Source organism: Mastigoproctus giganteus, chromosome 7 (assembly GCF_048544385.1).
Source record: "Mastigoproctus giganteus isolate SK-2022 chromosome 7, ASM4854438v1, whole genome shotgun sequence".
NCBI classification, from domain to species: Eukaryota; Metazoa; Arthropoda; class Arachnida; order Uropygi; family Thelyphonidae; genus Mastigoproctus; species Mastigoproctus giganteus.
Genome location: NC_143581.1, coordinates 191,922,230 through 191,936,365, shown reverse-complemented (window position 1 = coordinate 191,936,365; position 14,136 = coordinate 191,922,230). Strand labels below are relative to the sequence as shown.

The 14,136-nt window shown below is 36.8% G+C and overlaps 1 protein-coding gene across 1 annotated transcript in view; it reads left to right on the top strand.

The window, feature by feature from the left end:
* The window catches only part of Pde11 (Phosphodiesterase 11), a 186,298-nt gene that overhangs the window by 100,459 nt on the left and 71,703 nt on the right, over nucleotides 1-14,136 (top strand). The window contains exons 11-12 of the mRNA XM_090377320.1: nucleotides 1,595-1,702; nucleotides 10,446-10,555. Of these exons, the coding sequence (XP_090233446.1) occupies nucleotides 1,595-1,702; nucleotides 10,446-10,555 (218 nt within the window). The remainder of the gene's footprint in view (nucleotides 1-1,594; nucleotides 1,703-10,445; nucleotides 10,556-14,136) is intronic.

The following is a 14,136-nucleotide window of genomic DNA, read 5'->3' as shown; positions in this document are numbered from 1 at the left end:
CAAACTGTAACATTCTGTTGGATTCCAGGTCATTCTGGGATAGCAGGAAACGAAAGAGCAGATCTAGCAGCCAAACAACCAGATACTACTCTTTTGCAGACTTTTCGATCCCCATATACTGATTATAAACATATCATCCATAACGCATGTTACAATAGCTGGTCATTAATCTGGAGAAGTTATCCAGAAAACAAATTATTCCAAATAAAACCAGAACCAAAGCTGTGGCCCTCCAGCTTCCAGAAAAGCAGACGAGAAGAAACAATTTTAGGAAGGCTCAGGATTGGGCATACTTACCTCACTCACCTCTATCTATTAACTAATGACAGCGCTCCACAATGTACATCATGTCAAGTACAACTGACCATTCGCCATTTGTTAGTGGACTGTCCCCACCTTCAGAACATCCGCTTAGATACTTTTAAATCAATTGCTAAAACACAGTCATCGATAAATTTATTGCAGATTCTGGGAGATGATTCTAATAAAAAGGAACTATATACTTTCCTAAACCGGATACAAATATATCATAAAATATAGATATTATTTCATATTCACTATTAGAAGACACAATATGGCCCAAGTAGCCTTTGTGTCGTTAAACCCAACAACAACAACAACAATGTACATATAATAATAGTACTTTCCTATAAAAAAATAGCACTTATTCAACTAGAAGTCTTACAACACGCATGCTCACATTTCTGAGTATATGTCATGGAAAAGTGTCCAGAGAAAAATTAAGATCTACATTTATCAGAAGCATTCAGTGAGGTATGTCAGCTGTTTTGCCTACACTCTTCTTTATATATAGTTCTTAAAACTGAGAATAATTTTATCCTTAGTTTTGCTGATGATAGTACATTTTACTTTTTTTACAGTTTACAGTTTATTTTGTACATTTTACAGTTTGTACAGACTGTAAAATGTACAGTCTGTACATTTTACAGTTTACTTTTTTTTTTGGTGGGAATATCCCCTCAATATCTTTAAATGCTGATTTCTGGGCTGTTTTTCAGTGAGGTTCACATAATCTTGTCATATTACTATTAAGATTTCATTTCTGTTTTAGTTTTCACAAAAAAAAAAAAAAAAAAAAAAACACAGATTTTTTTTTTTTCACTTTAGTAAGTAATATTCTCCAGGCATCATTCATACAACATTCTAAATCTGCACAGTGCTTTGTGAAGCAAAACTTGTTGAGTCACAATGGTGGAAGTGGTATTCCATTCCAGGAATAACTCATAGTGCACCACTCCTGGCATTTTGTTGGTTTGTGAGCTGCAGTATTTCGTGGAAAGTAAGATTGTGCCATAGAATTAATATACTAAATTAATGAATCAATCTTAAGCAAAATAAGTAGAAATTGAATCTAAAATTTGAAAAAATTTCAAATAAAGGAGAAAGAATGAAAAGCAGTATTTTCCCCTAATGTAAACACTTTCCACGCTAAAAGGTTTTTAGATTTTAATTTGTCTTTAGGAAAAAACAGGATAAGTAGTTTGTGAACAGTGAAAGATTTTGCTTTGTCCACGACTAGAATATGCATTATTTAAATGTCACTTGAATGTTTAATATAATTCTGAATTTCTAGGTTCTCTGTCGATGGCTACTGAGTGTAAGGAAAAATTACAGGCAAGTTACATACCACAACTGGAGGCATGCATTTAATGTGGGGCAGATGATGTTTGCAATTCTTACTGTAAGTGTGAATTTTATTAATTTTATGCAAAATATTTTCTGTATTAGTATTTTCCATTAAAGATTTAATGGAGAGTTATCTTTTTCATTTAAACAAAACACCAAAGATTATTACTTTATATTATTATTTCTTTTTTTTTTTTCAAAAATTTAATAAAGCAGTAGCTTTGATGTGTTGTTTCAATGATGTTATTTGGAATTCAGCACACTAAAACCATTATCCTGACTTCAGTAATTGGATGATGTGTTCATGTCTTGAACAACAATATTAAATGTCTGGACTCTACAAGCATTTTTTATCAGTCCTTAATACCTTAACATGATATTTAAACGATTTGTAGAATTTCTTAAAATACCGATTTAGATTAACTCAAGTTAATAGCATAGCTTAATTTTATGGTACTCACCTTTTGTATAATCTGCAGTTGATACTTAGGATAGGATGGATACTTTAGTTTTAAAACAGAGTTAAAATATGCCCAAGGAAATAGAAGTGCACATCTTCATCCTTGGTTGTCATAGAATTTAAAGTAATGAATGATTGAAACTATATCTGTAAACTGAGGAGGCCAATAGCCATAACGAATTGGCTTTCGTTGTTAACGTCTTCAGTTGGCTGTAGTAAGAAGAAAGTGAAAATGCACGTATTTAAAGGACTTTATGTTTCCGTGATGCTCTTTGATACATGTGGGAATCTCAGGTGCATGAGATTCCAAACCGGAGGGAGGTTAGAGGGTAATTTGGCATTTATTACATTAAAATTAGACTGATGGCAAAACCATTCTATAATGAGGGCTTTGTACTCAAAAATTTTAAAACTAGATTTCATCCCCATTATTAAATTGAAATCTAGTTTTAAAAGTTTTCAGTACGAAGCCCTGATTATAGAATGGTTTCGCCATCATTCTAATTTTAACGTAATAAATTCCAGATTACCCTATAACCTTTCTCTGGTTTGGAATCTCACGCACCTGAGATTCCCACATGTATCAAAGAGCATCACGGGAACATAGAGTCCTTTAAATACGCGCATGTTCACTTTCTTCTTACTACCATCAACTGAAGGTGTTAACAACGAAAGCAAATTCGTTACAGCTATTGGCCTCCTCGGTTTACAGGTATAGTTTCATTCATTCATTACCTTAAATTCTATGACAACCAAGGACGAAGATGTGCACTTCTATTTCCTTGGGCATATTTTAACTCTGTTTTAAAACTAAATTATCCACACTAATCCAATTTAAACTCAAATTGGTATCCATCCTATCCTAAGTATCAACTGCAGATTACACAAAAGGTGAATACCGTAAAATTAAGCTAAACTATTAACTTGACTCAACATGATATTTAAACAGAAATCGAGCTGAACTCTCTGGCTTTTCTGAACATATATCTGACACCCAATTTAATGGTTCCCTCCAGAAAATAATATAAATCAAACCTGCTGAAGCCACCAAAGTTTTTACTGTGGTTCACGAAAAATTGCAGCATGACCAGCTTCATCAGTCCATAATGTTAAATGCCTTATGCATTGGTATGCAAACCTTGGTGCAAAGCTAAAATATCTCACCCCATCTTCACTAACCATAACTGCTCACCAGAATAATTGAATTAACCTTCATTTCTAGAATAATTTAGCAGATCAGATTCAGAAGTCCTACCTCTTTTATCACAGCCATCTCTCCTAGTTACTATGAACCATATGACATAGGAATGCCGCAGTTTTTCTACACTGGGGGAAAAACCATTACATCCCCCAGGTACTGATCAAGCATGGAAGGCCTTTGAATTTCTCTAACCTGTTGAGGCAACTTGTTCCAATGGTTAACAACCTGCTGTCTGAAATAAAACTTCCTACACTCTGGTTTATAATTCTTAGTTTCCCTTATTTAATTTAATTCCCTTAGTTTCAGTTTATGTTACTTGTTTCTAGCATAATTTTCATATTCATTTTATTTATTCCCTCTTGGAGCATTAGCTCTGTGAGATCTGCCTCTAAAGTACCTAGTTCCCAAGCACTGTAACTCATAATGTATTATTATTATTATTATTATTATTATTATTAGTAGTAGTAGTAGTAGTGGCATATGATGCAAGAAAGCAAACTTACAAAGCATCAGCAAAAAAAAAAAAAAAAAAACCCACTCCCACATCATCTGTCCATCCCCCTCCAGTAATTTGTCTAGTTCTTGCTTGAATTTATTCAAACTACCAGTTTCCACGACAACAGGTGGAAGTAGTTTGTTCCAACAATCAAAGGTTGCCAGACAGCTCATGGGGTTTTGTAAATGAAATTAGGAAACTTTGCTAGCATGGATAAGGAGGTGATTATCCCCTTGTATAAAGCCACGGTTAAGCTGCATCTTCAGTATTGTATACAGGCTAGAGGCCTCACTTTAGAAAGGATGTAGAGCTGCTGGAACAGTTGCAGAGAAGAGTCATCAGATTGGTGAAGGGAACAAAAGCGTGCTCTTAAAAGCTTCAGTTCTGCAAATTGCATCTAGAGACTAGGCATATGTGGGGAGATATGATTGAGGTGTTTAAGGTGCTTGAATGGATTGAGTAAGCTAAATGTTGATGGCATTCTTTCTCTTTCTGGGACTACACACATGAGGGGGCATAAGTTTAAGTTGAGGAAGGATAGTTGCAGGTTAGATGTGCGTAAGTTTGCCTTCAGTCAGTAGGTGGTTGATTGTTGGAATAAACTTCGATCTATTGTTTTGTAAGTGATATACACTTACACAATGATATACAGGAATTTTGCTACCAGGAATAAAGGGGTGATCATCCCCTTGTATAAGGCAATGCTCAGGCCACACTTTGAGTACTGTACACAAGTCTGGAGGCCTCATTTTAGCGGCGCCTCCATAGCCAGGTGGGAAGGAACAGCAGTGCGTAGCACATGCTTCTTGATTTAGACCGGGGTTCGAGCCCGTCACCACCAAATACGGAGGATGCGGAAAGGTCAGGGAATGATCACCGCATATCCCAGAGCAATATGGCCTTAGTTGCTAATGCTCCTAAAAACCAAATAACAAACAAACAAGCCTCATTTTAGGAAGGATGTAGAGCTGCTGGAACGAGTACAGAGAAAGGCAGCGAGATTGGTGAGTGGAACAAAAAGTTGGTGTTACCAAGAAAGGCTTAAGTTCTGCAAATTGCAGATTCTGGAGACTAGGCACCTGCTAGGTGATCTAAAATGGTCTTAAGCTGAATATCATCATTCTTATCTTTCTTGGTGATTCCTTCTACACTCTCTCTCTCTCTCTCTCTCTCTCTCTCTCTCAGGGAAACTCGGAAATTTATGTATAAGGCTTTGAATGGATTGAACAAGCTCAATGCTAATGGGATTCTTCCTCATGCTCAGATTACTCACCAGAGAGGGCATAAAGACAATTGTAGAATAGATGTGCGGAAATTTGCCTTTAGTCAGCAGGTGGTTGATAGTTGGAACAAACTGCCATCTGTCGTAGTGGAGGTCAGTAACTTAAATAAGTTCAAGGCAGAACTAGACAAACATTTGGAATGAATGGACTGGTAGAATGCAAAGGTGTTTTTTTTTTTTTTTTTTTTTTTTGATGCTTTGTAAGCGTGCTTTTTCTTGCATCATATGCCCTACTAATGTTAATTCCAAAAGTGGGTTTGAATAAATTGAAGGAAGAAGAACTAGACAAATTCTTAGAGGGTATGGATGGGTGATGTGGGAGTATAGGGGTTTTTTTTTTTTTTTTTTTGGCTGATGCTTTGTAAGCTTCATTTCTTGCATCATTTGCCACTACTAATGCTAATTTGAATTTATGCTTCTTAAACACCACAATAAGATCACCTTGCAGGTGTCTAGTCTCCAGACACTGTAGTTTGCAGAACTGAAGTCTTTCTTGGTAAAACCATCCTTTCATTTAGTTCACCAATCTTGCTGCCCTTCTCTGCATCCCTTCTGTTGCTGTTCTCTAAAATGAGGCTTTTAGACCTGTATGCAGTACTCAAGATGCAGCCTAACCACTGCTTATCGCTACTAGCAAAGTTCCTTTATATCATTGACAAAACCTCATGAACTGTCCTGGCAGTCTGTCTGCATTGCTCTGAGAATTTCATATTTCACTGCATGATTGCCCCCAGGTCTTTTTCATTTTCTGCTATGTTGAGTGTACCACCACACGTTGGTGTGTTAAACTTCAACTGTCTTTTCTCAGCCCATCTTCCTAATTTTTTTTTTTTGATCATATTTTAGTAGCTTACCCTGATTACTGTCATTAACCACTCTGCCAACCTTTGTATCATGTGCAAACTTGGACATTAAGCTCGATATTAGCATTAGTTGAGGCATATAATGCAAGAAAGCAAGCTTATACAGCATCAGCCAAAAAAAAAAAAAAAAAAAACCATTCCACCCATCCCGTCACTCCAAATGTTTGTCTAATTCAGCCTTAAATTTAATTAAGCTATCAACTTCCACAACGAGAGATGGAAGATTGTTCCAGCAATCAACTACCCGCTGGCTAAAGGCAAATTTCCATACATCTATTCTACAACTGTCTTTCCTCAATTTCAGTCTATACCCCCTCAGGTTCTTAATCTGAGCAAGCAGAAGTATTCCATCAGCATTGAGTCTGCTGAAACCATTCAAGGCCTTATACACTTCGATCAGATCACATTGCAGGTGCCTAGTCTCCAGATGCTGCAATTTGCAGAATTTAAGCCTTTCATTGTAAGTGCACCCCTTTGTTCCTCTCACCAATCTTGTTGCCTTTCTCTGTACTCATTCTAGCAACTCTACATCCTTCCTAAAATGAGGCCTTCAGACCTGTATACAGTACTCAAGGTGTGGCCTGACCCTTGCCTTATACAAGGGGATAATCACCTCCTTATCTCTGCTAGCAAAATTCTTATATATCATTGACGAAACTCCATGACCTGCTCTGGCAGCCTGTCTGACTGCTCAGAGTACTTCATATCTGACTGCATAATTACCCTCAGGTCTTTTTTATTCTCCACCTCTCTGAGCATAGTACCAAACAGTTGGTAAATGTCTCTTGGGTTACTGCTACCCATATGTAGTACTTTGCATTTGTCAGTGTTAAACTTCAGTTGCTACTTCTCAGCCCATCTGTCTAACTTTTCTAGATCCTGTTGCAGTAGCATACTGTCTTTACTGTCATTAACAACCCTGCCAGCCTTTGTATCATTAAGCCTGATATACCTTCATCGATATCATTGATAAATACACAAAACAATAATGGGCTCAACACCAAGCTGACCAGGTTAGCTGGGTGAGTAAAGTGCCTGCCTGGCAACCCAAAGGTCGCGGGTTCGATTCCCGCCTCGGGCTTGGATCAAAGTACTGCAAAAACCTTGGGAGGTGGATTATGGCCACAGAAGCCTATGCGCCAACAAAAAAAAAAAAAAAAAAAAGCACCAAACCCTGGGGGAGTCCGCTAATAACATTAGTCCACGTAGAGCAGTGTTCATTTATTACCATTCTCTGCGATCTCCCACTCAACCATCCCTTTATCCATTGCAGTAACTTGCCCTTAATGCCACACTGCTCCACTTTGTACAGCAGTCTTCCATGTGCAACAGTATGAAAAGCTTTCCTGAAATCCAAGTATATGATATCACATTTATTTTTTGCATCCAGTTCCTTTGTGACCACATAGTAGTATCGAAACAAATTGGTCAGACAAGATTTCACCTTAACAAACCCATGCTGTGTCTGAATTATTACTGCTGTCTTGTCTAGGTGATCTTGTATCACCTCTTTAACCAGTGACTTCATTATTTTCCCTGGAACAGAAGTTAAACTAACAGGTCTATAATAATATGTAACCCTTTGAACCCCCTTTGTGAATTGGGGATACATTTGCACATTTCCAGTCCATGTGGACCTCCCCATGGACTGGAGGTATAAAATAAGGTATGTTTTTATTTTAAGTTTCTCTTCATTTGGATACTCTGGCCAATCTCATCACGCAGTTTGCCAATCTTTTGGCTTTCTAAGAACCTTATTGGTTTTTTTTTTTTGTTGTTGTTGCCTAAAAAAAAAAAAAAAAAAAAAAAAAAGTGAGATCATACTTGGACACAGTATGCCAAGTGTGCTTTGACAATTTCTTTATATATAAAGCATTTATAATTGCAGATATCTCCAAAAGCAGTTTGATAAATCATTGACAATACAGTATGGGCTCTCTGCCTGTCTGCACCAAACAGAGCATCTCATTTCTGTATGTATTGTAACTCCTGACTCCTCTCCTTCCTCTACTATTTTTAACTTTATCTCTCCCAATGCACACTGAATTCTGATGGGATTCTTCCACTTGTTCAGATTATGAACCTAAGGGGGTATAAATTCAAATTAAGAAAAGACAGATGTAGAATAGATGTGTGGAAATTTGCCTTTAGCCAGCGGGTGGTTAATTGTTGGAACAAACTTCCATCTGTTGTTGTGGAAGTTGATAGGTTAAATAAATTTAAGGAGGAACTGGATAAACATTTAGAGGGAATGGTTGTGTGATTTTTTTTTTTTTTTTTTTTTTTTTGGCTGATGCTGCATGAGCTCATACACTTGCTTTCTTGCATCACATGCCACTACTATTACTCTTTCTAAAGTAATGGAGAAATCAATTAACTGCCAACTCTAAAACTACCTAGAAACCTTCCATCTGATGAATGATCGCCAGTATGGATTCCGTCAGTGTCGATCCACTGGTGATATTCTGGCTTATGTTACCCATTTATGGACTAATTCAATGGAAAAGTTCAGTGAAACACAAACAGTTGCTCTTGGCATCGCAAAGGTTTTCGATCATGTTTGGCATAAAGGTCTTCTAAACAAGCTTCCATCTTATGTTTGCCAACTGTTTTTTTGTAATTGGTTATCCAGTTTTCTCTCTGATTGCTTGCTGAGGCTCTCTGTCTTCTAGCATTCTCTACTAATGCTGGTGTCCCCAAAGGTTCAGTTCTTTCCCCCCACTCTTTTCCTCTTGTTTATTAATTACCTTCTTCCATTGACCGGAAATCCCATCCATCCATAGTTTTGCTGATGATAACACATTTCATTCCACTTTCCAGTTTGAGAAACCTTGGCCTGCTCAACCAGCTTCAACTTCTTGAAGTTGAGCAGGCCAAGATTTCGCTACCAATGCCTTAAATGCCGATTTCCAGTGGGGGCAAAGACAACTTAGTTGATTTCAGTCCTCCTAAAACTCAGTCTTGTCATGTATATCACAAAAAAGGATTCTTCTGCTCATATGCTTATCTTTGGTGACACTCCGATTTTTAGGCAAAACGATAATCTCTTTTGGGGATTATCCTGACTTCTAATCTCTCTTGGCACAAGCACATTACAAATATCTGCATCTAAAAAACTTGCTTTTCTCTTTCGCTCTCGGCATTACTTTTCTTCCAAACAGCTGTTCACTTTGTACAAATCGCAAATCCACCCTACCATGAAATATTGTTCCCAAGTCTGTGGCGGTGTCCCCAAAACCTCTCTCAGGCTTCTAGATTCCATTGAGAAGAGGGCAGTCAGGTTAATTAATGACTAATCTCAAACAGAGTCTCTCTCCAGTCTGTCTCATAGACGTACTGTTTTTGCCGCATGCCTTTTCTACAGATACTTCCATGGGCACTGTTCTTCTTAATTGGCTTCTATAATTCCCGTTCTCTCTCTCTCTCTCTCTCTCTCTCTCTCTCTCTCTCTCTCTCAAAACAGTCTGAACACATGCCGCCACCACCACCAGCCAACTTTCGTTTACTATCGAACTTCAAATGCACAGAACCACCTTTTCATCTTCCTCGTTTATTCATTCAACTGCTGTTTTCTGGAACAACCTTCCTTAACACGTATTTCCTGAAAATTACAGTCAACAAACACCTTATTTTGTGTTCTTAACCTCTAACCCATGCATGGTACTAAGTTCTATAGGTTCTAATACCTCTCGTGTTTGAGGTTTTCATTAAAAAAATAATAATAATAAATCTCCTAGCAAGATTAACAGTACTACACAGGATCAAGTGTCGAAATTGCCAATTTAAGGACTTATTTTGTTTCCAAAACATTTCTTTGAACACCACTCATAGCATTTGTATAAAGTATACTCTGTGTATAAACTTTTAATATTTATTTTATTTGCAAGGATGATTCGCAGTTAGCAGCAGACAGGGCTATGAATACACTTTTATAACAAGGCAACAGTTACAAGGGAGACTGACTGATTAGATCGTGACCACTTCTCTCCTACCCGATTCCCGGAAATTGGAAGGTTAAGTTAACCTTCCACTCCACATATCAGTGTTTCCTGCTCTTGCTTTCGACTTGATGTCAATGGACTCCTTCGAACCAGTAACATCTCTATGTTGATTGTCAAGCTTTAATTCTTGCAGGAGAATTATAATACTTTTTCCCGATTTATCAAGATTCGGAAAAACATATAAATTTACTGAGAAATGCCAGGAAGGAATTCTCACGTGGAAACACTAGTTACCACCTAGGTTAATATTGTATTTATCCTAGCAGATAACAAGAAGTTCTCCATACTGATTATGTATCAAGTGCTTACTATTTTAGTTGACTGCCAGAAGGGGTAGGGTATCTCAGAAATTTTTTACAGTTTTGTAATTAATTAAATCAAATGAAATGTAGTTATTGTTTATGATTTAATTTATATTATAAGTTAATTCTTGTTTTTTAAATGCTTTTATGCACATATAGATAATTTTATTTCTTTGTTTTCTTATAATCTTAGACCACACAGTTATGGAGTGTGTTTGGAGAACTGGAAACCCTTGCACTTATCATTGCTTGCCTTTGCCATGATTTAGACCACAGGGGAACAAACAATTCTTTTCAGATTAAGTAAGTTCTGAAAGAGTGAAGTGTCTAATTGTTATTACTCAGTTAAAAAAAAAAAAAAAAAAAAGCATAAAAAATTACGGGAAGAATATTTTTTATCAAATTGTTTTTTTTTTTTTTTTATATTCGAACTGTTTTTATTTATTTTTGTATATATCCTGCTTTACCGACCTGGTTCTCCCACCCTTTTAAACTCAATATGTGAAATATTTTAAAAATATTTTGGTTATATTTAACAACAGTGTTTATATATATTAGAATAATGAAGTAGTTAAAATAAAAAAAAATGGTACAAAAATTAAGAAAATAAATATAAATCTATCATTAGAGGCAGCAAAAATGCACATTCCTCCACATGATAACCAATGTATAACTGATATTAAATATTAAATCAAAATTAATGCCAGTAGCATAGAAAAACTGTTGAGCGAAAAATTATAAATTAAATGTAATAATTAATAAACAGGGAGGGAGAAGAAAAGGTAAGACTGAAAATTGTTGCAGAAAATCTCCAAATAAATTTAGAAAATCAATTCAATAATAAATCAGTTTTAAAAGTTAGAGCCAATTATATAAGAATTTAGCCCTCCCCCCCCCAGTAAGGTGCCAGTTCCGAATTATATGAAATGTCACTAATAGAGACTAAACTAACTACAGTAATACCCCGACTTACGCGAACTCGGAGTTACGTGGTTCTTGATTTTTTCGTTTGGCAACACTGCCGCCCACTATCTTCAAGGTTGTTTTTCATATGTTATCGCTATATGGTGCGACAGGGGAGAGTGAGAGCGAAAGATAAACAAAATTCAACTTTACTGCGCATGAGCTGCACACATATACAAGAATTTGTATTCCAACTGTCATATTTATATGTGTGCATTCGAATTCGTGCTCAACGTTTGTCGGAAATTACATCATTTTCACGAGAGAAATGGATCGCATCGGTCGAGCCGTATACAGTCAGTCCTCGTATAACACGTGTTTACACTACAAGAATTTGATCATACACTATTTATAAATACGGTAACGATATCTTATAATATAACACAAACCGAATTGGCTTATGCACGATTCGCCTTTGTGTTTACAAGAAATGGCAGTCGAACGCAGAATCACCCCAACCGAACGCAACACGATAGGAATGAAGAGAAGATTCTGAAAATGTATTTGTTTTAGGGGAAACACATTTCACCATAATAATGTAAAAACCAACACAATTCCAGCTATCGGTATGCAATTAGATGGAGTTTACTACCAGTTTATAACAGATTCCACTAGCAGAAACGCAACTGGATTTTTATTGTTTTATGGTAGTAATCCCTAGAAATGTGAGGTGTTAATAGTGTATCTCTGCCTTTATGGTGGTCTTGGCGCATTATAGCCTTAGTAGCTAATGCACCAATAAAACCAAAACACACACACACTGCCTTTATGGTGTTGTTTATTCAGTTGCTACATGCACGCAATTTTGTTTATGCGTATCAGGCGTGCCTCCTCGTTTTGTAATTGTGCTTTATTCCCTAAAAATGAGTAAAATACTTAAAAGGTGTGAAAAGGAAGCGTCCTGGTGAAGACACTGCAGATTCAGAGAGAAAAAGAAAAGCAATTATCGATAAACAGAGGCGGACTGGGTCAAAAATTCTTACCCGGGAAAATTTATAGTGGCCTCATACTATGGTTTATGGCCAAAATCACACAGGCCCACCGGGGTTTCCCCGGTAAGGCTTATGGACAGTCCGCCTCTGTCGATAGAGAAAAAATATGAAATTGTGAAACGCTTTGAGCGAAATGAAAGACCATGTGATATTGCACGTGCTACAGGCCTAAATGAGGCAACGGCGAAAAGCACATGACAATTGCAAACTTGACAGAAGGTCTCAGCTCAATTGAAAAGGGCTTAAAAATTTTAGAAAACGCAGACTACAACGAAGAACGCATTATAGCTACAAAGCAAGGAATAAAAAAAATTATTAGCTTGCTACGAAGAAATTCTGCTTGAAAAAAAAGTCTCTGTGTCGTCAGACGAATTTGTTAGATTTTATGAAGCCATCAACATCGAAATAACTTTTTTTACGTAAGTCATTTATTTTTTTAATACATATTTTGTATTAATATGTATAAAGAACTGCAATTTTATTAATATTTTCTTCTAAACTAGTGTTTTTGTTAGTCCTTGGTCCCAATTAAACAAAATTTATATGTATTTATATGCAAAGTTGTACCCCGACTTACGCAAATTCGACTTAAGCGATTTTCGTCGGACCCACCTATCGCGTAACTTCGGGGTATTACTGTACGATAAAATAAAATAGAACCAAAATAATTTTGGTTCTATTTTTGTTATTTTGGTTTTATCTTATTTTATTGTAGTTAGTTTAGTCTCTGTTAGTGACATTCACGTAATTCGGAACTGGCACCTTACTGGGGAGGCGCCACTAAATTCTTATATAATTGGCTCTAAATTTTAAAATTGATTTATTATTGAATTGGATTTTCTAAATTTATTTGGAGATTTTCTGCTACAATTTTCAGTATTTATTAATTATTGTTTAATTTATCATTTTTCGCTCAGCAGTTTTGCCATGCTACTGGCATTAATTTTGATTTAATATTAGTTATATATATATATATATATACACACTGTACACTGAGTGATCACTGAATTATGACCACCCCTATGAAAACTGAATACGACCTGTTGACCACGTGAGGTACGAGAGTGTGGAGTTAGTCAACTACGTAGCATAGATAAAGTGTCAGTGGTTCAGTAGGTAGTAAAATTCTGAGCGTGATAGCACGTATGGGCTATACTCGCAGACAACCCCTATGGCATCCTCTCCTAACTAAGGTTCATCGGCATAAAAGTCTCACCTGGTGTAAAGAGCATGCAAGTTGGACGTTAGAAGACTGGAAGAAGGTGTGCTGGTCAGATGAGTCACATTATTTATTCCATACCGTGGATGGTTGTGTACGGATTTGGTGTCAACAACATGAGGCTCATGATCCATAATGCATGGTATCAAAAGTGCAGGCCGGTGGAGGCGGTTGTTTGGTGTGGGGCATGTTTCACTGGCAGGAACTTGGACCCCTGGTGCATGTGGAACAATGTATCAGTAGACTCTACTATCGTCAACTGCTTGCTGACTGTGTACACCCTGCTATGTTACACTTTTTCCCGAATGGCGATGCTGTCTTCCAAGATGTCAATGTGTCTTTGTACAGGAATGGTTTGAGGAAACAGTTCTGACTTCCAGCATATCGATTGGCCTCTGTACTCTTTCGATATCATTGTGGGACACTATGGAAAGGCATATTAGGCATCTGGATAAACCAATCACCTCCATACCTGCATTGCTGACCACATTACACACAGCTTGGTTGACCATGCCTCCCGAACACTTTCGACATCTTTTTGAATCAATGCCACATCAAATAGCTGCTGTACTGAGGGCAAAAGGAGAACCTACGAAGTATTAAATAGGTAGTCATAATTCAGTGATCACTCAGTATATATATATACATATATATATACAGTCAGATTCGGCTAAAGTGACCTCGGAAATAACAGCAATTTTGTTATAACA